The sequence below is a fragment of the Ylistrum balloti genome, unplaced genomic scaffold (genome assembly GCF_031769215.1).
Source record: "Ylistrum balloti isolate Yb309-2 unplaced genomic scaffold, AGI_CSIRO_Ybal_v1 Utg371338, whole genome shotgun sequence".
Taxonomy (NCBI): Eukaryota; Metazoa; Mollusca; class Bivalvia; order Pectinida; family Pectinidae; genus Ylistrum; species Ylistrum balloti.
Window position 1 is genome coordinate 1,159,235 of NW_026782711.1, and position 24,603 is coordinate 1,183,837.

The window sequence follows — 24,603 nt, forward strand, 5'->3', positions numbered from 1 at the left end:
GTGATGGCATATTAAACACCTCCAAGGACATTTGTGGTTTGTCAAACCAATCTAAGTTTATTTGTATGATGGGTTGTGATGGAAATTCTGGGACACATGCAGATTGGGCACATTACATATACTATATACCTGGTACCATATTACAGACTCTAACACAGAAAGAGAGAGATTATGTATATTCTTTGACTAGTCTTATAGCCACAGATTTTCAAAAATTTAGCAAAATCTTAACGTTAAAGTTACTTGTTTTTTAATTGCCCTCATTAATTATATATAACAGATCTAAGTAAATACATTTGGTTTCCACATTTATTTCACGAAAATCATAGTGTTATATTACATTTTGATAACAGTTTCAACTTAAGATAGCAACAGCTTGTAAACGAAATGAATATAATATCTGTATGTTTCTTAATCAAAACATACAATGTAGATAAGTATTTAACATTACAAAAACAATTCTGTAGCATATTGGTAATTGCATGCAAAAAAAACCAAAAGAAATAAAAAGGAAACAAAAACCTAGAAATTTTGCTTGTAGAGAAATGACTGATTCTAAACTTCTGAAATCTCCTCTTATATTAAACAGGTCGGGCAAATATTATGTTAGTTTCCCTTTACATTACCAGTGATTCATTTCAGAATTTGGAAATAAATAAAAAGAATATTCTATCATTTTCATTTGAATGGTCTATATGGCCCTCGTATGAAAGGTATTATTTTTTCATATGTGGCTGTCATTTCCCATAGAAGTGGAGACACTTCCAGCTACCTATCACAAAACTTATTCAAACTTATCTAAGTTTATACTTAGATAATGCAAAACAACTTTTAACATCTTTACAAAACAGAAAAAAATCAATTTTTTATCATATTTTCATTTTTGTTTAATTTCCATCTGAGGTATAACTTCTGATGCCAATTAAAAAAGGTAAAAAAAAATTATTTTAAATTACACAATTTTTTTTATTGAAAAACAAACAAATAAACAAAAAATGCAACAGATAAAATAAGCTTTGAGTATTATACTGTATTATTATCATTTTTACTGCTATGAATTAATATTAGAACATAAAATAAGAAACGGTATTCAATATGATGTGCAGAACAGTATATAGAGTATATATGATATATCACAACTAACAAGCCAATCTATACAAGCAAGGACTGTAAACAGATACCAAAGGGACATAACTCACCTTCCTTCACAGTATCATTAAGAACTGAAGAATTCTTCAGAGAAGCCTTGCTATCACTCTTCCTGCCAAAGTTGGGCAGTGATGATGACCTACAAACATTCATTAACTATAACCTGACCAGACAATTGTTCAAATGAAATCAACTATAAATATCCTATACACTTCTATTTAATGCTTCAAACACACAGTCTTCGAATATATAAAAACTCACATAATAATCGTCTACTGTGTTACCAAAGTGAGAGTTATGACTGCAGTTATAATTATCATAATATGGTACAAAACACACACAATAGGTAAAGTGAAATCAGTAATAAAAGTGAACAGTTTACTGTTAAATTTTGTTTTCATTTGATAAGGGCTATTCTGTGAGTCTTAATTATTTCTTTAATTATTGCTTGCTACATCTCAAAATCTCAAAACCATAAATTCTATGTTATATGTCTGAATTTATTCAAGATTGTAAAATCAATACATGTAACCTGTCTATACATCAGCTGTGATCTCTGTTTACTTATGTTACATTATTATAAAACAGAAAGTAGGAGATACCTGGAGAAGCTCGGCTCGTTCCTGTTAATTCCGTCACTGTTGCTATATGCTTCATTCTGACACTTTCCGCTAAAAATAACAAGATGATAAATATTTTATTTAGTAATAACAGAATTACAAAATAAATTTATCCTTGAAAATCAAAACCCATGTTTTTGTCCATAATATTTCATGAAAGTTAATTTTAACAATTTTGAAATGCTGAACTTCCTAACTTGGCTACTTGAACTTAATTTTTTTAAAAACATTGACCTTCCTGACCCATCTTAACTTTGACCACTAAGAGAGCAGTGACTTCTTGACCTACCTGAACCTGAACTTTGACCCTCGTGAAAACAGAGATCCTCCTGACCTCAGCTTGGGCGGGTTGTCCGAGTTAGGTAACCTACAAATACAAAATAATGAAAGAACTAAACACGTGAGGTAGCATTTTAAGATATGGTAGGTTGTTAAGAATGTACATGGATATATAATTAATCAGATCATAAGATATTGGGACATCTCTTTCTTAAGATGATAAGACATTGGGACATCTCTTTCTTAAGATGATAAGACATTGGGACATCTCTTTCTTAAGATGATAAGACATTGGGACATCTCTTTCTTAAGATGATAAGACATTGGGACATCTCTTTCTTAAGATGATAAGACATTGGGACATCTCTTTCTTGAGATTTTAAGATATTGGGACATCCCTTCCACGAGATGATAAGACATTGGGACATCTCTTTCTTGAGATTTTAAAATATTGGGACATCCCTTCCACGAGATGATAAGACATTGGGACATGTCTTTCTTGAGATGATAAGACATTGGGACATCTCTTTCTTGAGATGATAAGACATTGGGACATGTCTTTCTTGAGATGATAAGACATTGGGACATCTCTTTCTTGAGATGATAAGACATTGGGATATCTTCATATTGAAATGAAACAATATATAGATATATCCTTCTTCAAATGATAAGATACTGGGATAGCATCTATTGACCAGAAGATATTCAGCCATATCTCCTTCTCAGTTAATAACGAGATTCAGATACCTCCTGGAGATGATAGGGTATCCAGATTAATCTTCGTTCAGTAATAAGAGATTGGATATGTCCTTGAGATGAAAATATAAGCAGGATATATCTACTTTTCAGGTGATCACACATTATTGGAAATTGGACATCTCTATCAATTATAAAGTATTACATCATGGTTTGAAATCTAACCATTTTTTTCATTAGGATTATAAAAGTGTGAAAGAAAATTTTGTGATTTTAACATATCTCAACTGCCAAAACCATAACAGTATACGACATTAACTTGTGATTTTAACATATCTCAACTGCCAAAACCATAACAGTATACGACATTAACTTGTGATTTTAATATATCTCAACTGCCAAAACCATAACAGTATACGACATTAACTTGTGATTTTAACATATCTCAACTGCCAAAACCATAACAGTATACGACATTAACTTGTGATTTTAACATATCTAAACTGCCAAAACCATAACATTATACCACATTAACTTGTGATTTTAACATATCTCAACTGCCAAAACCATAACAGTATACGACATTAACTTGTGATTTTAACATATCTAAACTGCCAAAACCATAACAGTATACGACATTAACTTGTGATTTTAACATATCTTAACTGCCAAAACCATAACAGTATATTCTCCATTAATTTATAAAGTTGACCACAAAATTTAACAACTTGTCAATCTCACTTAATACATACATAAGGTAGACCAGTTCACATTACTATCTGTACAGAGTCAGAAAATGTATCCACCAATAGCTTCCCTTTTAACATAACTGCTTGTCTCTCAACTCAAATATCAATAGTGGAATAGGATTTGATGAGCTACCAAAAGTACTATTACGGGAATTGAATATCAATACAGGGAAGCTTGTTAGTGGCAATATGTCTTACAAATTACATTTGATTCAAGACCACCAGAATCAGTAGAATGCACAAAGAACGAAGACAATTCAAGCAGCGAAGTCTCATTATTGATTCTACCAGAAAACATATAAGTCAATTGCACAGATGATTTCACATGTGGTAAATGAATGTAGACAAATTAAATACTAGCATGTCAAAACCAAATCAACTAGGAACCAAACATTATTTGATATGCTACAGTTTCTCCTTTTTTCTTTATATTTCAATTTGTTTTCAAACTTGCATACAGGCATATAAGTTTGCTGGGAAACTGTTGTACAGTATGAATGTTGAGAGAACGTGCCACTATTTCATCATACCTACATCTCTATCAAAGCCTTAGAAAATCTGTCATGATTATGAATGTGTGTAGTAAAAAAAAAAAACCCAACGTTACCAAATGAATATGATACAACACCACACTAACATTTTACTTACACAGTAAACAAAACAATGAGATAGATGCAGGTGCCTATTTGTTTAAAGTATGTTGCTGTACTGATCTAACTAGTACATCTACCTTATAAATTAACACCACATCCTCAATTTTTTGGTAAAGAGAATGTACTACAACTAATTTTTGTCCATAAATACATACTTACTTAACTAATCTGTCACCACAATATTTTGATTAAGAACACTTGATAGGTAAAATATAGTATATATAGAAGTTATCAAAATCCAAAAATTGCAATATATTTACGTGAAGAACAACTGCTGTTCCACAGCACACCGCCATAGGTATTTACACGCCCCTACCGTCTGGCACTTGTAGCCGATTGGTTGCTGCTTCTGTCAAATATTACAAATTAATCAAAGAGATTAGTTCATTTTATTTACTAATCATATCAGTCTTTAGGATCACAGGGCTTTGATTTAGTTAAGGTAATTGTAAATATGGACCTTTCCTGGTCTGTTAAGATGGTTTTTTAGAAGAATTAAGAATTACATTCAGTAACATGCATACATTCAAATCTGTGACAAGAATAGGTTCAAAGACTGGAACTAATTCTCAAGTCCCTGTGTAAGGAATTTGATTGGACTCAATCTCTTGGCCATTGTAGACTGATGGTATTATGACATTAATTTGATACATAAATGTGATATGTCTTCATCATGTTACTTTAATACATTTATCTTACTCGGCATTAAAAACAGGAAGTGAATGATTCCGAAATTAGAAACATGACATTTGTAAACTCCAATAGAATGGCAGCCAACTGATCAGGACTAACACTTATTCTGTATTATATTAGATTCAATTTCTTTTGATTAGAGACTTGCTAATGATATTTAAAAGGCACTTGAATAACACCCATATTTGGAATAAAAGAATGATTAATACAAGTTGCAGTAGAAGCATTTGTATCTCTGAAACACAAGTAGTATATATTGGTGAGTCAGAATTAAATCAATATCATCAGCTTCCTGTTGTTGTTTCTAAAAATAGAATTAATAAAAGACAAAGTCTAAAAAAAAACCAATTTGAGAGCAAGACTCTTCCTTCTTCATTAAGTGGTGTGAACATGGTAGCAAAAGTTGATGTCAAAAGTATAATTAACACCAGAAAAATATATAATTAATACAAAATTATAATGATTTTATTTAAATGCACTGGAGGAAGTGTGTATTTAACATTTGCAAAAGAAAGAATTTAGTTCTGTTAAAATTTAACCTTAGAATAAACTTGTTTATATACAAGAGAAAAACATTTCATAACATTCTCAACAGAGTTCAGTTCTGATTAAATTCAATCTTTGAATCAATTAACAATATAAATTTAACTGAGTTTATAAGAGACGTATAAATTTAGTTCTGATTAAATTTAATGTGATATGGAGTACAATATCTATTCATACAAGTCCAAAGTCACAATAACATCTGAGAAGTATAATATATAGCAGGGACAACACGGAAGAAACAGCCTACAGAGTGCTTATTGACAAGATGTCTCAAATACATGTACAAGTAGACATCTTTGTACATAATACTGGGGATATGTTGATGTCATGTGATCTGATTCAACCAATCAGTAGAGTTCAAATGTGATGTCATGTGATTTGATCCAACCAATCAGTAGAGTTCAAATGTGATGTCATCTAATGAGTGGTAGTGTGAGGTACGATAATTAAACATACCAGTGAGTTTAACTCTTAATTTCTATCAAATACATAATTTGTTAAAAAGAACGTGTATATTGTATGACCTAAAGTGAGTTGTTCATTGAACAAAATATAATTCCATTGTGATACAATTTAAATCTTGAAAGAAAAAAAATAACACAAATACAAAGTGAAAATATAAGTAATTATTTATATGTTTCCATAAAATTTTTCCCTCAAAAATATGTTGAAAAATTTTCACAAAAGAAACGACTAATCGTTGCTGATGGTGTAATAACACTTTAAACATTTTTGCTTGGAATTGGATTTGTACCTTAAGTTTAATATATCTAATCACAAAACTTTAGAATGAAAAACAGCAGTAATGACACTATTATGTAAGACATATGGAAAAGCAAGGTCTTACTTTCAGGACTTTTTGTCACACTAGTGAGAAAAACATTGAAAAGCAGAAGTCAAACTTAGTTTTCACTTCAAATTGAATTAAAAAACAAAAAAAAAATTCAGTTTGTGTAAACTTTTACTCATCAAATCTTCAAAGTCAGAATTTAGAATTCGGACCAGAAGGAACAGAATTTAGATCTATACCCTGACAGTGTTCGCAAAATAAAAAAGATAGAGTCTCACACTTAAAACTCAAATACACCATGCAATAATACCAGGATATAGAAAATAAGAGAAAAGGATATTTAAAAACACCAATACCTTGAAAAGATTAAATCCCTTTAAAAAAAGAAAATATTGATTGTTTTATAAGTGTAACAAATTTGTACTGTACATTTAATGAAAATAGTTTACAGAGCGAATTCATTATTTTTTTTAATTGTACATTGCAGAAAATGACTTGTTTGGAAATTTGCCAAAAATTGAAACAGTTCAGACTTTCAAACTTTTTGATATGTTTTTTGCACAAAAATGTCATATACCCTGCAGTTATAACTTGAAGGCTGACGTTAAAATGATTTACTCTCACACAATCAAAGAAGGAAATTCACATAAGGGTTTCCCAAATGTCACATTAAATTCACTCCAACTTAATGTACACTTCCATGCTTTAGATAAAAATTAATGCAGTCATGAAGATATTCCTTTGCACAAAACCACTGTTTGAAGGTTCTGTGATCACTACCATGTTCATATTTCAATCAAAGCAGACAAACTGAACAGAAACTCAATAGAAAAGATCAATGGCACACAGGAATAACATTTTTCCTTTTCTGTTTAGCTTCACTTGAATCAGATTGCTCATGATATTTATTGTAGCTTGCTTTATACAAAATCATGATTAATGTTATTGAATTTTAATTGACATCATGATTGTGTCTTAATTTCAGGGTTGGCCTTTATGATATAAATAGATTTTACACATAAGAGTTAGTGCCTTATGGCTAATTCATATCTGGGTTTGTGTCTAACTAATATCACAGTTGGTGTCTTAATCTCTGGGTTTGTGTCTAACTAATATCACAATTGGTGTCTTAATCTCTGGGTTGGTGTCTAGTATTTACAGACAAGAATAAAGACCTCAAAATTGGTTTCTATCTCATAATTGATAACAGGGTTCAGTGTCTGATATTCAAAAACATCAGAGTTTACATACATTTATCAAAAATGACTTGCAGGGACTTTTTTTTAAAGATATTGAAAAAGTTACAATCAAAATTGAAAAGCAAAGAACATGCATCCTTCTTGGAGAGAATCTGAAATACCTTCGTCCTTGACTGTTGTTATTCCACATCCAAGGAAGCAAGAAGAATGAGAACAAACAAACAATAACCAAACCCACTGGGAATTGAAAAATTGGGGAATCAAAAACATCTTTCTGAAAATTCAGACATTGGATACTAGGAATTCAGACATTTGATAATGGGAATTCAGACATTTGATACTGGGAATTCAGACATCTGATACTGGAGGATAACGTTTAGATCCCATTGAGAATAACTTTTAGACCCTATTGAGAATAATTTTGAGATCTATTGAGAATAACTTTGAGATCCCATAGAGAATAACTTGCCTTTTAACATTAATTCTATATCGTTAAATGAAACATCAATATAAAAAATAGAGCGATCAAAACTGAACAAAAAATACTTCACTCTAATTCCAACCACATTGACAGATGATTACAATACACTGACACTAGTATTACATTTTAATGGAATAATTGATTTAATTATTATTGATTTAGGTTGAATTTCTGCTCACATCTTACACAGACCCATCCTAATTTTCCTTCAAGAGTTTTGACAGTATTGCAAGGCATGCACTATTGTGGAGAATTCTCCTCTGAAGGTTTATTTGGATATCCTTAAATATGTGGAGTCAGTAATTCAAATCAAAGTCTCTAAGGGTCAATTGTCATTTAAATCTAGGTCAAATGTCAGTAACTAATTAACAAACACAATTAAGATTCATACCTTTCCAAATGATACATGCTTGTTCCATACATACAATACCAAATCAAACTACCTGCATGGTCATCCCACCAATTAAGGAATAAAACCGACACCATTACACCCAGGAAATCACCTTCCTACGTCAGCCTCTAAAGGTGATATGGCTTTTGTGTTATAATTACAATATTATCATTCTTTTTGTCATTATTTCATTATCAGCTGGTAAATGCAGTAAAATGAATTCATTAAAAGTTGAGGTTTTAACAGCCTCCCACATACCCACTTTTCCTCCCTTTTTTCATGTCCAAAATAAACTTCAAAGACATTTTAGTTTTCAATAAATACTGAATATTTGACCAATTTTGAAGAACTGAATGACCTATAAGTATATTTACAACCTATATGTACTAAAACAAGTTATAAGCATGCAGCCATCAGCTCTCCTGATTAATAATCCTGTTCCACGTATATCACTTCACTAGGTCAGCGATGGAAATGGAGACTAGGGTGGGTGGGGAGTGGTGATAAAGGGTTGTAAGGATACTGGAGGCAAAGGTCGATGGTGTCCAGATATAATGGTATGAGTTGTTTTAAGTGATCATGAAATAAAATATAAAAAAAAAATCTCAAGTTTACGTCTTCGTCCATGTTGCCTGCGTTGGTACAAAGGTAAGAATCCAGTGTCTGGGCCTAAATACCAAGATCATATTAACAAATATGTCATAAAACTAAAACAGTTTCTTTATCAAGGCAGAATTCATATTCATTTACTGGTATATCACTGACTGATAATAACGATATACGTTCTTCTAATCAAACAATCAAATTACTACATATATCTGATATCTAAGACAATGGAATCATACCACTTCACTTTATAGAGAATTAAAATTTTAATCAAATTAAATATCTTGTTTACTTAACATCTACAGATTTAACAATTGGTCTATTTTATTTAGCATATCAATGTCATTAAATCTGAAATAATATTAACTTACCATACGGTCAAACCTGTCTATAAAGGCCACTCTTAGGTATCAGAAAAATATGGTCTTTATAGACAAGTGACCTCTATATCAAGGCTTAAGTACTATGAATCGCAATACATTGAGAATCAAAAAAGTAGCATTACACACAAGGTTTTTTTATACATAAAACACATTTACGGCAGTTTTGATAGTACAATAAATGTAAGCTTTCAGTAATTGTAAGTATAACAGAAGGTGAATCCCTCTCCAGTGTATGTCAGTCACTGTGTAGACACAACACAGACAAGCATTACAGGATCTGAAGCTTATACAGATTTCTTAAAATCAGAAGGCGATGGAAACATATGTCAAGATGTCTGCAGATTCACAGAAATATTGTTATAAAAATGAACGGAAATACAAGCACTGTGCATATTAACCTCAAAGTGTAAATCAAAAACTGATCGAGAAAAACTTCAGCATCAATGGAGAGACAAAAGTGAAAAATGTTCCTCAAAACCATCAGACTAAGTAAGTATATGCATATCTGTCACTCTGACAGTGCATCCATTTGGTTTGGACTTGTGATATTTTTCTGTGTTGAATTTTGGAGGTTGTTTAGGACTTTTTGACTTTTAATGTTTTCATAAATTGAAAATACATGTAGCATGTTCCTTGTATATATTAATAAAAAATGTTTTAGGTAATATTTTGGAATGTTTTCATAGGGTAATGTGGAATGAAAATACATGTAGCATGTCACTCAAAAAATAAGGCTTGTATATATTAATTTCTTCCTTCTTAAAAAATGTTTTAGGTAATATTTTTTTAAAAACAGCATTGACACATATTTATTCTTACCCAAATCTTTATTCCTTTTTCTGTATTTGATAGATTCTACATGTGGATGTGCATCCAGACACTTGAAACTTATTGGTATAATGTGGAGGAATCATACTGTTATAATTATATAAGAAATGTTTATGGACACTATTGGGAAAAAGTAGTTCCAGACCATGGTGAGACTACTTCTCATTATTGGGCAGTGGTGTCAACATGTATATTTGCTATGCTTGATGAAAACTTTTTTTTTGTCAATTTGTTTTCAATATACTTTATTATATTAGTATAATAGGTAAGTATCAGGAATGTAAAGATAATCAATATGTATGACATCGCTGGACGCTAGTTTTGACAGCAAGTGCAATTACATGATACATTTCCACACCATTAATTAGAACACACACAACATACAGTTTGAAACCTTTGGTGAACAATTCAAATCTTTGATGAAACACACTTAGGAAGAAATACACTGTAAGTCACAGACTTACACATTGGACAATCACAATGGGTACAACAAAAAGGCTGGCTTCAAAGGGATTGAAATATATTTCCATCAAAAATATCTAAAGGCTTGCTTTAAAGGGATTGAAATATATTTCCATAAAAAATATCTAAACTAAATGCTTATGAATGCAAATACACCTTTTTTTGTAACTTCAAGCAAGCTGTCATACTCAACGGACAATAAAGGGATGATACTTGTAATGCATGCAAATAACCAACCATGATCATGATTCATCTGTAAGCTCAAATCTGATAGGCTAACAATGAATCAATCATAGTGAAATAACCAGCCATGATCATGATTCATCTGTAAGCTCAAATCTGATAGGCTAACAATGAATCAATCATAGTGCAATAACCAGCCATGATCATGATTCATCTGTAAGCTCAAATCTGATAGGCTAACAATGAATCAATCATAGTGCAATAACCAGCCATGATCATGATTCAAGTATTAGCTTAAATACCATTGGCTAACAATGAACCAATCAGAAAGCTGATTACATTAAAACATAGGCATGTAATGATGATACAAAACATAAACCATAGGAGATGTAATTACACCACTCCCATGCATTACCTTCTTGGTATTAGCTGTATCTTCATCCTAAGAAAATTAACGCAAATGCATAAAGAATCTGGGTTAGGATACATTCAGCTACAATATTAACATTAAACACAAAGGGCCTGTGAATGTCAGAAATCCACATACATCAGTATTGATGTATCCTATTATAAACCTTGACCTGCCAAATCTAATGTAGTTTTATCAATAATATTAATAAAAGCATCCTACACTGTAATAAGCCTAACTCCAAATTTTGAGCCACAGTAAGACTACATATTGGCTGTCTAGGCTTATTGCTGGATAAATACGGTCCTTTGTTCACTTTTTCTAAATATTATATGTTTACTTGTTATCTTCATATGTAAATCCTATGATGACGGCTGTTTGTGAAATTCTAAAATACATTTACCCCTAATGGATTTACGTCGTTTCTTAGGGGAAATAAACAGTAATGCAGAGTAATGACATTTCTCAATCCCATTGTCTGATGCTAATAAAATCATACTCTTAAAATAGCCTACACTGAAAACAAACAACAATTATACAATGACAAAAATATGATCAAGTCTGATATATGATTGATGAAACTTTTAAAAGATGTTGGTGTAAATCATAAAGGGACAGGTTCATTCATACATAGTGGAGTATATAAACAAATGGGTATACACTTGTGTGTCTACCTAGATAATATTCCAATCAAAGGACTGAATCATGCAGAAAAATGTCAGAATTATTTCAGCTTTATTAAATGAATACACACCTCAGCAATATTCACATGGACGATGAACATCTTGCCCTCGTAGGCTATCCTGCGAATCTGATTCCTGGAATGGATATTTAATATTTACATTACAGCAATGACTTCCACTCAAATAGTTCTAAATATTCTGTAATTGTTGTAATGACTTCAAGTACACAAATTTGATTGATATTCTGAAATACAATATCACATCAAATATGGCCAGGCACATTAGCTAATATAACTGCACCAATGATACAGGTACATGAGAAGGTGGATTTATTTACACAATTATTTTACCAGTATTCACTGTATAAATTTACACAGGTTTATCTGGTACTATGATATAGTTTTACTGGTATACAAATAGCACACAATCTTTCATATTGGAAAATAGTTGTATTGAAGGATTTGTTTGTCTGTTTTTATTTTTTTTTGACATCACAGATTTCAGAATGATATCATGAAAACAGATGTAACAAAAAACCAGTACCATTTAGTAATTAACATTGGGTATTTAATATTGCTTAAATAAGATTACTTTATAGCAATTAATCTCAGAATAAGGATAACCACCAAGATTATAAGACTAAGCAGTATGATATGATGCAAGTGACTTACCATTTGTAGAGCTGTGTGCGTCGACTACCGTAGAAAGTCATGATGCCTTGGTGTGTAACACCCAGGTAAAATTGTGTCCCCTTATGGTCCTGCCAATCAAAATATGCCATGTTAAATTTGGCCATTGATGATGATAAAAAATGTATCGACTGAATTTTCATTGGATGATGAACAATGACAATAAAAGTTCTTTATCTGATTTATAACTATTTATAATTTAAAAAATTATGGAGTAATTTGATTATAATTGTTGAGAAATTATTTAATATCTGATAACCATACACTTCAATCATTTTCAAAATACTGAAAATCACATTCAATAGATAACTGGTTAAATCCCCAAACCAGGTGGTCTGTTAAAGTTGCTTTTCACTGACCTTGACCTGATGAGGGTCAACACCATATGTATCTAAGGACGCAGCCTTCTTCAGGAAGTTAGCTTCAGCCTCCGCTGGAACCTGGCCACTACAGAAAACACACAACATATAAACTAAACCTTTCAACTCATCCACGAAACAAGTCAGCCAAAAACAAGACATTTTTAATATTTGTTAAATTCATTAATAATTAAATTGTTTTCCATAAGTGTTTGTTTTTGTTAGCTGGTTTTATTTCTCTTTCAGTAAGTCATATGAGATAAGCTACACCACACTAAAAACACATGTGGAAGGCTAAAAGTGTGTGATGATCCAGAGATAAAGGAATCTATCCAAGGTCAAAATCTCAACAGCACTAGATGTTCTGTGGTCTCTTGATAAACACAAACCACCTGTGCAGGAATTGATCCTCATACCTCGTCACCTCCGATCTTTCCAGGAGGTTGTGAAGTCTGATGCACTGTATATATATATATCATCATGTCCTCTAATCTATACTGAATACTTATTATAATTGAATAAAACAAATATTGTACATTTCTAATGTCGACCACTTGTGAGTAGAGTATTGTAAACTCAAAGTGTCATTAACCTGAAATAGTCGTCTATTATTATTATCAGTATAGGTATAAACATTTATAGAAACAATACAAACTGACAACTTATGCTGTTTTGGAGTTTAAAAGACATACTTGAGGGTTTTGTGGAGTTCCATGATTTGTTCCTCGGTCTTTGGGTTCTGTTTGGGTAACATTTTGAACTCTGTCACATAGCCTGGGGGATGGTCCTCTGCCTCATAGTCGCCCACCTCCGCTGTAAAATCACAAGTTCAAATCAGTATCTTCTAATGATAAAAAAATCTTCATGATCACAACATCAAGAAGTGTAATCCTCTCTTAAAACTACACAAAGCCTTTAATCCCTTGTTTAACAAGGGTTTTCTTACAAAGCCTTTAATCCCTTGTTTAACAAGGGTTTTCTTACAAAGCCTTTAATCCCTTGTTTAACAAGGGTTTTCTTACAAAGCCTTTAATCCCTTGTTTAACAAGGGTTTTCTTACAAAGCCTTTAATCCCTTGTTTAACAAGGGTTTTCTTACAAAGCCTTTAATCCCTTGTTTAACAAGGGTTTTCTTACAAAGCCTTTAATCCCTTGTTTAACAAGGGTTTTCTTACAAAGCCTTTAATCCCTTGTTTAACAAGGGTTTTCTTACAAAGCCTTTAATCCCTTGTTTAACAAGGGTTTTCTTACAAAGCCTTTAATCCCTTGTTTAACAAGGGTTTTCTTACAAAGCCTTTAATCCCTTGTTTAACAAGGGTTTTCTTGTTTAACAAGGGTTTTCTTACAAAGCCTTTAATCCCTTGTTTAACAAGGGTTTTCTTACAAAGCCTTTAATCCCTTGTTTAACAAGGGTTTTCTTACAAAGCCTTTAATCCCTTGTTTAACAAGGGTTTTCTTAACAACACATGAAAATCATTGAAAGTGATATGTATATACCAGATTCATTCTATATAGAAAATGATAAAAATATGTCTCAACCTGAAAAATAACACCTGTAACGATTCGTTAGAGCTCAGTAAATCACCTGAATGATAAACAGATAACATAGTCTCAATAACTCCTATATAAAGCTAGTTGCATCTCCTCAATAATGACTACTGTAAACAACTACTTCCTTACACAGGCAATTTACTTCTATTTTCATATTAGTGAATCTGCATTTACTTACTTCTCCTCCACTAAACCTGTGCATGTAACTTGCAACTACAGATAAAGGGGAAAAGAAACAGTGTTGTCTTTTATTTCTGAATGGCCTATCAACATTTCTAGACTTACACTGTATGATGTAGGCTGCCAACAGATTGGCATCAGCTGGTGAACACAGAAGTCGGCCATGATGCAGATCTCTCCGCAACTGAAGAAACAGGTAGTACCTGTAATTAAAACAGAGATAAACATCTTCATTCTGTCTCATACATTTCTCTTAATCTGTGGATGTTTCTATTACCTTTGTCGTGGAAATAATGTGACACACATTTAGTCTAACTAAAGGGGTATTCAACTTTTATCTGTTTTAGTGGATACAATTACAAACACCCTTACAGGGTTTATCATACTAAAAGTCAGGGGTTGGAATAATATTTACAGTTCTACATCACAGCCTGCATGGCCAGGCATAGGCTTATCATCACTTGGCATGGGCTTATTGCCAAATAAAAACAGAAAGTGCAGTTAAGGCAATGAAAAAATGATATATTATTATCAAATCATAAGATTTTACTGTATTGCATCGTGAATTTTGTCAGTAATCTTATCAGTAGTAACATTTATCACCAATAGAAAAATTATATTTAAAATTTTCTCTCACAGAAGTTCTAAAAAACAACACATTTTTTATCCTGATTGATTAGTGTTTCTGCTGGATAAAAACCTATCCTAACATCATAAAACTGTCTATGCAGCATTTATATCCAGGCCAATAGTGTTACTGTAAGACATATGTGTCACCAGTACAGTCAGTCTTAATAAATTGAGAAAACAACAGAAGATATCTTGGGAAATTTAATGATCACTTGTGATAATAAAGATTATAGTCCATAGAAGGAATGCTAATTAAAACCTAACACTTCGTCGCACTTTGTGGTTTTTATTGATTTTTACAAAACATACAAATTTTTGAGCGTTAGTTGAGTAAAATTTCGAAATAATCAATTTTTTGTTTTTTTGCTCTTATAAAAGACATGGGATATGATGACTTTGATGTGAGAGGATTGAGAATCATTCTTCTATCATTTTTTAAAAAAATTGCTCATTAAGACAAATGGTATTGTCACATAGCAATAATTTAAAGAATCAACAACATAATTATGGAAGTAGGATTTTGAAGATTTTCCTTTGTATCCAGTATGCTGCACCCTGTTCCTTTGCCTAAAGGCAGCTGAGACTGTCAGCTTTTACTAAATTGAATTTACTTCATTCAATGATGTTATATTATGTGATGAAAATCTACAACAAATTTCTGCAAGCAGTGTTTTATTGGGAATGCTAAAAACAGACTCCTTGGACCAGATAAACTAACAGAAGATTTTAAGTGGATCATCAGACATCAATAGTCTATTAACTCTATTGAGCCAGGGTTCCTTTCCCTCTGTTCTTCTTTCATTCTCTTTGCACTTAAAATGTACTTATGTGTTGTATTGACAAACCAAATGCAAAATTGTGGGATTCTTAATAATAAAATTTCGGAAAGACATTACAACTTTTAGCATGAATACATTTCGTACACCAAATTGTACCCCATTAGTCAATAATTATAGTATTCCTGTAGATAGGGCAACTCTTACCTTGTAATTTCTTCTCGTAATTTCATGGGATCAGCAGGGTAGAATTTGACTCGGAAGCAAAGAACAGTGGGGTTGACACCTGAACAAAAGAACCAGGGTTAAAACTCTCTTATATAGTCAGAAGCATTTGTATCAGTTCACAGGCATTTTACAATGATGTGAATATGTCTGTATCTTCTAAAAACAAGAAATAAAAAAAAAACAAAATGTTCAAATCTTTTACCTTTCAATTGTTTGTAGACAGATTTCAGGGGGTCCAGCCAGTGCTGAAAATATAATACCAATAATTAGTGTCTAAACCACTTATCATCTCAATATCAAAATGTGATATCAGATACCAAGTTCTTTCTAGAACGTATACCTCTGACTGTAAATAATCAGGTGTTCAACTTTTCTATTTTCCTCTAAATCATTCTCCTCTTGTCCCTATATTGATGATTTCCAACTAAAACCTAATCAATATGCAACAGGATGCTACCTAAGGCTTACATAAGATTTATTGTGTATGAGCTGAAAAAAGGTTTATATGGTAATTAACATTACATAAAATGTTTTAGGGAAGCTTCAAAAATGTGCAAGTCAATTTGAATTTATCTAAATTTTGATCTAATCTCCCAATTTTTTTTTTCTAAAGTAATGAATATGAGACATGAATGACAACAGAAAAGCAAACCATGTCTCACTTGATGGAGGAAGACAATCACAATTAGGGAAACTTCATTGAAATACAAATTAGGACTAAATATCCACTAGACTACTTTCTTCTTGTTCTTCTGCACTTGCTTTAATTACAAGACCCATTCAGTGAAAATTGCTCACACCTTTAATTTAAGGAAGCACACACTCTTATTTACTCTAAACTAATGAGAGTAGCCTCCCTTTAACTTATCAGAAATTCTAGAGCTGTATGAATATGATTTAGTTGCCTTTAATGCAATTAAGTATAGAATATGTAAATAAGACAGGTGATTCCATAAAAAACAGAGGTCTGTTTTGTAGATGTGTTTTACGAGTTTCCGTACTTGTTATCCATCGGCACAGTTCCTTTAACGATTGACTCGTCATTCAAGTCATACTTATAACTGTTCAAATATTTAACAAACCCTACATACTTCCTGTTTACAAAGAGCTTCAGGCCTGAATGTCTCGCACAACTTTTATATGTTTTAAATACTATTACGGTGTGAGATAATCTTTGAATTGAAGTAGTTATCAGTAATCGGTTGATAGGTCACGGAGGTAGTAATTCATAACTGACAGACAGAAGAAGTTGACTTTTTAAACAAACTTTCTACATGTTAGTTTACCTCAGAAACGTACAATTCAGAGCCAATTGATTGACATTTATATGTAATGCATCTTTTGAAGCGGTTGGATATAGACAATAACCATTTTAAATTATAACCTACTATTTTGCAATATCCCTATTGAGTTGACAGTAATGTGAAGTAGTCCTCAACCTGCCTGTAGTTGTAAATGTTGACATGTTAACAAAACTGTGACAGATTTTAATTTGCTTTGCATCCATAATAAACAATAATTTTGTTAAAATTGCCCCAGATTTAAATTTCAGAATCAAAGTACATGACAACTAGTCAATGCATAATTTAGACTAAAGCTTGAATGTAGCTACAATGTGTGAGGTTTCCTGACAATCTATAGAGCAGTTAGAATGAGATGATATGATAATTGAAAAATGTTTAAAATTTTCTAACCCCAAACATTTGTTTAAGACGCTCACGACTGGCCTCTGATGTTGTAGTTATATCAACACTTTTCTCAAACGTCAGAAATTGAGGCAGTAGAGTATAGCTTAGCAGTAAATTCTTTAAGTATACGACAGTATAATATATTGCAACATGAAGAGACAGTGAAGTTAATTCAGCATGAAATATTCATTCCCTGGTCCGTATCAACTTGATTAACTATGTACAGTCTGGGAGCACAATATACCTTTCTAGTGTACATACAGTATCCAGACATTTTATGTTAATATTTCACAAAAGTAAAACCTTATCTGAGAGATCTCTGATGAAATTAAATCATGCATGTTTCATGCATGTTTATACAGCCTAATATACATTTCATAAACAGGCTCTCTTTTCAAGGTCAGGTAAACAAAAAGTGAAAACATAAACAATATTATGTTTAGTTCCATCAAAAAATTCAGTTTCAAATGTAAGGTTAAAGTCTAAGTGCATTAGGCTCATATTGACCTTATGAATGGCTGTGAGAGACTGACAAAAAGCACAACTCTCATCGTAGAAAAATACTAGGGATAAGGTTCTTAGAAAGTTATAGAATGTACAAATATACCGGGTAAGAGGAATCAATAAAATAGTAAAGAGACTGACTACAGGTACGTGATGACTATCACCTTGACAACGGAGGTCTATAAACATTGATGTAAGAAGTTTACAACCTAGACAACAGAGGTCTATATATAGAGCTGTAAGCTAGACAACAAATGGCTATAACCTTGACAACAGAGGTCTATATATAGAGCTGTAAGCTAGACAACAAATGGCTATAACCTTGACAACAGAGGTCTATATATAGAGCTATAGGCTAGACAACAAATGGCTATAACCTTGACAACAGAGGTCTATATATAGAGCTGTAGGCTAGACAACAAATGGGTATAACCTTGACAACAGAGGTCTATATATAGAGCTGTAGGCTAGACAACAAATGGCTATAACCTTGACAACAGAGGTCTACATATAGAGCTGTAAGCTAGACAACAAATGGGTATAACCTTGACAACAGAGGTCTATATATAGAGCTGTAGGCTAGACAACAAATGGCTATAACCTTGACAACAGAGGTCTATATATAGATCTGTAAGCTAGACAACAAATGGGTATAACCTTGACAACAGAGGTCTATATATAGAGCTGTAGGCTAGACAACAAATGGCTATAACCTTGACAACAGAGGTCTATATATAGATCTGTAAGCTAGACAACAAATGGCTATAACCTTGACACTAAGCCCTGGTTGCTCAAAGGTTAGTTCCTGTTTACTAGAGGTTAGAAAAGAATACAAATTGTTGTAACTGAAAAAACAAGGAATTGTAAACTTGACACTTAAAAACATCAATTTAACCTTTCTGAAAAAGTTTAGAGATGTGAAATGATAAAGAATGTAAATTACTTTTTTTTTTATTCATATTTGAAAATTTTTACTAACTGCATGTTATCTCTAACCAGTCTTAGCACAACTGGGGCCTGATGTTTACATCTTTAACAAGAGGAATTTATATGAAATTTGAGAGATTTGATCCATCCAGTACTTCTCAAGAAATAACAATAACAAATTTCAGTGTAAAAATCTAAGATGTCCACCTGTTGGCCGTTTTTGTTTTTTCCTGATCAGCCTCAAAATTAATTGGGCACAGCTAGGGACAGAGGGGAACCTACACATGAAATCAGAGAAAGATTCATCCAGTACTTTTCAAGAAATAGCAATAACAAAAACTATTTGATGGACAGATGGACCACAGACCATGTGCCACAGAAGGAGTTTAATTTGAATAGCCCATCATTATCAGAGGTCTATAACAACAGAGCCAAGAGTTTACAACCTTGAAAACAGAAGTAAAAAACTATGACAAATGTCAGTAATCTATAACCTTACCAACAGTGGTCCATGACTTTGATAACATACATTTATAACTTTTACAACAGGTCTGTAACCTTTACAACAAAAGTTTATGACCTTATTAAAAGAGGTCCATGACTAAGACAACATGGAGGTTAAAATTTCTGAATAAGACACTGCACTTTTTTTTATATCAGAGTGATGTCACCACCCTTACTAATTCACAGCATGATTGCAGTAACGAGAAGTGAGTTACAGAAAAGCGACAGAAATCTAAATTACTTCATCGGAGAACAAAAGTCAAGTTGCAATGTATTTATACACCAAATTTATATCCCAATATTCCAAACAATAGCCACTGATACAGATTTCAGACCAATGGGATAGCAAATTGCATATACACCTGGAGATGTGGATACCCTAAGGCATGAACTTTCCTCATCAATATTTCAGATATTGTATACCTGTTCACACCAACAGTAAGATATTCAAAGAACAATGGATCAGGCATAAGATTGACTTTAATCTTGACCAGCCGGTTCATTAAGTGAAGTAAAGCTGTGTGCTGTAACTAGTCAGCATAAAGACAGGCTATGGGAATATTCATGGAATGTAGAATCTATCATTAAAAAATCTTACAAATATGCTATTCAACTACCTTCAATACTGATTCTATTCCAATGATTGTCTTGCTCAATGCTGTCTGTAAGAAGGCAGCAGTGCAGGCCTAATATATATGCAATGATTGTATTTGTATTGGTAGGTGATGGCTAAAACACTCAGCTTTATTAGAGTGTCTCATTTGTGGTAATGATCTAGGAATGACAGTCTGTAGGGAATACATATTGCCACAGAAAAACCTACACAGCCACTATATGGAAGCCTTATGATTCAAACAGGGATAAAACATAAAATACAGTCAGCTCTACAAATATCACACAATGCAATCAATACAAAGGGACGCCATGTTTATCTGGACATCTGGAGCGGTGTGATCCCTGCCACTCTCTCTACAGTGTTTCTAATTAAGGTAACAACACAGTACAGACAGCCTGCCTGAGGATTGCTGTTATTATTGTGTAGAATTTCTCAGTACTTTACAGCTATATCTTGTCAGATGTCTATGGGATGGGCGAGTAAAAAGATGAACATTTCAATATTTATGGATCATGCTATCACAAAATGGCATACACAAGATATAATTGCATGAGAGCAAGTTTGAAGATGTCTCCATAAAGAGCTGACATATTTGAAGTTCTACGTTAGAAAAAAACAAATTTTAAATTGGTAAAAGCCACCAGGGCTAATTTGAAATTGATTTACAACACTGTGGACTGAGATATGTTTAAATCAATATACAATGGGAATAGCATGAGAATGTCAGTAGATCATACACGTATCTCAGTAAAAGTGCTTTTATTGAATCTCTTTTAATTTACAATTGCAGAACAATCTTTAATACTGCCCCAGAGAAAAAAATATTTTCAAAACCATGGAAACACAGTTTTGAGTATCTTTACTATACCAGATGTTGAATCATATTATTAAGTTGCAATAATGAACAGTAATTAAATCAGAAATATTTTAGTCCTGTGCTCCGTAATAATGTAACATGTATGACCAGTCTAAATGATGGCTACTGTTTTAACACACTAGAAACCTTAAAGAATAAGCCATGCTTTCTAATTAACTATTAGATTTAGAAAAGAGTTCCTACTTTTCAACTTGGATTTTGATTTTATGAAATTATTCAAATTCTCAAATCTGTCAACAGGTTTAAATTGTTTAGAATTTGTGAATTCAAACCAGTAATAAGGAAAAGTTCAATGTACCAAGATGTATTTTTTTATCGTGTGTATCTATTTATGTATATCAAATCCAAGAATAATCAATTTACACCTATAGGTAGGTACCTCCGTGTATTTGTATAAGATAAAGCTGTACTGAAGTGTGAAATATGCTATGATAATTTACCTAGAAATCCTCACTCCTCGTGGGAATGAACTATTTTGATCATGTTGCCTTCCATGATATATCAATTAGACAGCCTAATGGAGTTCTCACAACAGCAAAAGGTAAAGTTTATATACCTGCCTTATATTGACAAATTGTTATGTACCTGGTGATTCAATCAGTAATAACATAAACAAGAAGCCGCAGTGGGATCTAGGCACACACCATTAAATGATCTTTATTGATTCTGCCTAATGACTGATCTTCACCCAACTTTTCCCTTCACTCCAATCTTCCTCTTGATAACAAGGGAATCCTACATATGAAATCTAAAAAAGATCTCACAAGAACTTCCTGAGAAAGAACGATATCAAACTTGAAAAAAGATGACTATCTGACCTGTTAGCTATTTTGTTTCACTGCTCATTCTCAAAATTAATTGGAGACAACTAGGAATCATGGGGATCATGTATATAAAGTTTGAGAAATATCTTTCTATTACATCCCTTGAAATATAGATAACAATTTCCACTTGTTGAAATCCAAGATGGACACCTATTAGCCATTTCGTTTCAATGATCAGTCTCAAAATGGAGTGAACACAACTTAAGGACCGTGGAAAAATACACATTAAGTTTGAGAAATATCCTTCTTGAATATGAGTGAAAATGTGTTTGACAAAGTTCACAGAGATGCCCTTTAATTTGAAAAGGGAGATTTAACTTTTTCAAATATACTTCGATCAGAAGATTTTAACAAGTATGTGTTCAAATACTAAGTTCTGCTACCCTAATCATCAAACAATACATGATAACCATTGTGTTCTTATTACAATTGAACTACAAATCCCCATGAATTATTATGTTGCCACTATGACTGGACATCTACATATTTATTACATTCAACCTTGGACACAACATTCTGCCATGTCCACTCTGGACGTTATACACTCTGCCACGTCCACTCTTAACGTTATACACTCTGCCACGTCCACTCTGCACGTTATACACTCTGCCACGTCCACTCTTCACGTTATACACTCTGCCACGTCCACTCTGCACGTTATACACTCTGCCACGTCCACTCTTAACGTTATACACTCTGCCACGTCCACTCTGCACGTTATACACTCTGCCACGTCCACTCTTAACGTTATACACTCTGCCACGTCCACTCTTCACGTTATACACTCTGCCACGTCCACTCTGCACGTTATACACTCTGCCACATCCATTCTTCACGTTATACACTCTGCCACGTCCATTCTTCACGTTATACACTTTGCCACGTCCACTCTGGACGTTATACACTCTGCCACGTCCACTCTGGACGTTATACACTCTGCCACGTCCACTTTAGGCACTATATACTCTGACTTTATTCTATTACATCATCTTTGGACCAACATTCTGTCATGTCCACTTTGGACAGCTCAAACTGAACATGTTAACTATACAACTTCCCAAGAGTTCTCAAGAGTCTTTATTTGGGTGGTACGTTAGCGCAGTGGTAACATACTCGCCTTTCACCTAACCATTCGGGGTATGATTCCCAGTATGGATGTGACAATGTATGAGTACACCTGCCCGACCACGTGGATTTTCCCTTCCCACACTTCCATCCAGGCCAGCAAGAGTGGTCAATATAAGTTGGACCTTGTTTCGCAATTGTTATGAAATAAATGAGTTTTTTTTATATTTGTTTAAGAGTCTCAACAACACTCCTGTTGATATAAAGGCCTAACAGTGAAGTAACATATACAAGCCATAAAGTCTATTGAGTTTACAAACACTATATTAAGAAATAATTGCATTAATTACCTATGTTAAAAAGGCAATTAAGGTGATAAATAGCTGCTGTCCTGAGGCTAACAAACAAATCAGTGCACTCACTGTGATATTGCAGATTGATCAGATGAACCAAGTGATAGACGGTGAAAATATTACAACCTACATTGGTTACATTATAAACTGAAGGGTGGAATCCGAATACAGCAATGTCAAAATAGTAACAACACTGGGCCCATGCTTAAATTCTGCTTAAATCCTGCTTAACTCCTGCTGCAGGTAGTAATAAATCAATTAGATATTTTAGTACAGCAGTGATTCTGCATGATACAACAGTAATAGTAAGTACCAAATGCCAGCTGGAAAAATGCTGCAATTTCTACAAAAACCCAACAGAACTCCTCCTTTCTTTTAACTAAATCACATATCTCAGAAGGCAAAACGTGATTATGATGCCTCAACTTCCTTCTAGAGGGAGGTCTGGGGGAGAAGCAGATCTCACGATCATAACTACAATAAGGAGTACGAGTTTCCTTGGTAACTAACAAGTGGCAAAAACTTATTTCCTTGGTAACCAAAAAGTGGCAAAAATTGATTTCCTTGGTAACCAACAAATGGCTAAAACAGGAAGTTTCTATTATCTAAACTTACATCAATAATACATAGTGGTAGACCAACTCATGACCATAGACCTGGGACATATTTTATATACATTAAAGCTATGAAGACATAACAATTTTCTGTGACTGACAATTATTAAATATGATTGTACATCATATAGAGGAAGTGTGACTATATAAGAACATTTAGAACGTCAATTCAGATAACATAATCCATGCATCCTTGTTCCACTTCTAGAACATACTAACCAAAATGAATGCTGAATGCACAGAGAATGCTGAATACCTGTACCACACTTAAAACAAATTTTGAGATTTAAAACGTTTCTTTTCTGTAGCTAACCCATTGTTCTACTTCAGTGACAAAATGTACGGAGAATGTCTGACACCTGAATTCCATTTTTAGAAAAAAATGTACAGAAAATGATTTAAACATGTCTGTTTGGTAG

At 32.8% G+C, this 24,603-nt stretch overlaps 1 protein-coding gene across 1 annotated transcript in view; it reads right to left on the minus strand.

The window, feature by feature from the left end:
• The window catches only part of LOC132562073 (FERM domain-containing protein 5-like), a 68,367-nt gene that overhangs the window by 5,691 nt on the left and 38,073 nt on the right, over positions 1 to 24,603 (minus strand). Inside the window, exons 3-15 of the mRNA XM_060226803.1 lie at positions 16,415 to 16,457; positions 16,192 to 16,270; positions 14,684 to 14,781; positions 13,541 to 13,661; positions 12,849 to 12,936; positions 12,472 to 12,560; positions 11,872 to 11,935; positions 11,124 to 11,150; positions 8,862 to 8,915; positions 4,407 to 4,495; positions 2,059 to 2,136; positions 1,752 to 1,820; positions 1,200 to 1,288 (exon numbers count right to left, since the gene is read on the minus strand). Of these exons, the coding sequence (XP_060082786.1) occupies positions 1,200 to 1,288; positions 1,752 to 1,820; positions 2,059 to 2,136; positions 4,407 to 4,495; positions 8,862 to 8,915; positions 11,124 to 11,150; positions 11,872 to 11,935; positions 12,472 to 12,560; positions 12,849 to 12,936; positions 13,541 to 13,661; positions 14,684 to 14,781; positions 16,192 to 16,270; positions 16,415 to 16,457 (988 nt within the window). The remainder of the gene's footprint in view (positions 1 to 1,199; positions 1,289 to 1,751; positions 1,821 to 2,058; positions 2,137 to 4,406; positions 4,496 to 8,861; positions 8,916 to 11,123; positions 11,151 to 11,871; positions 11,936 to 12,471; positions 12,561 to 12,848; positions 12,937 to 13,540; positions 13,662 to 14,683; positions 14,782 to 16,191; positions 16,271 to 16,414; positions 16,458 to 24,603) is intronic.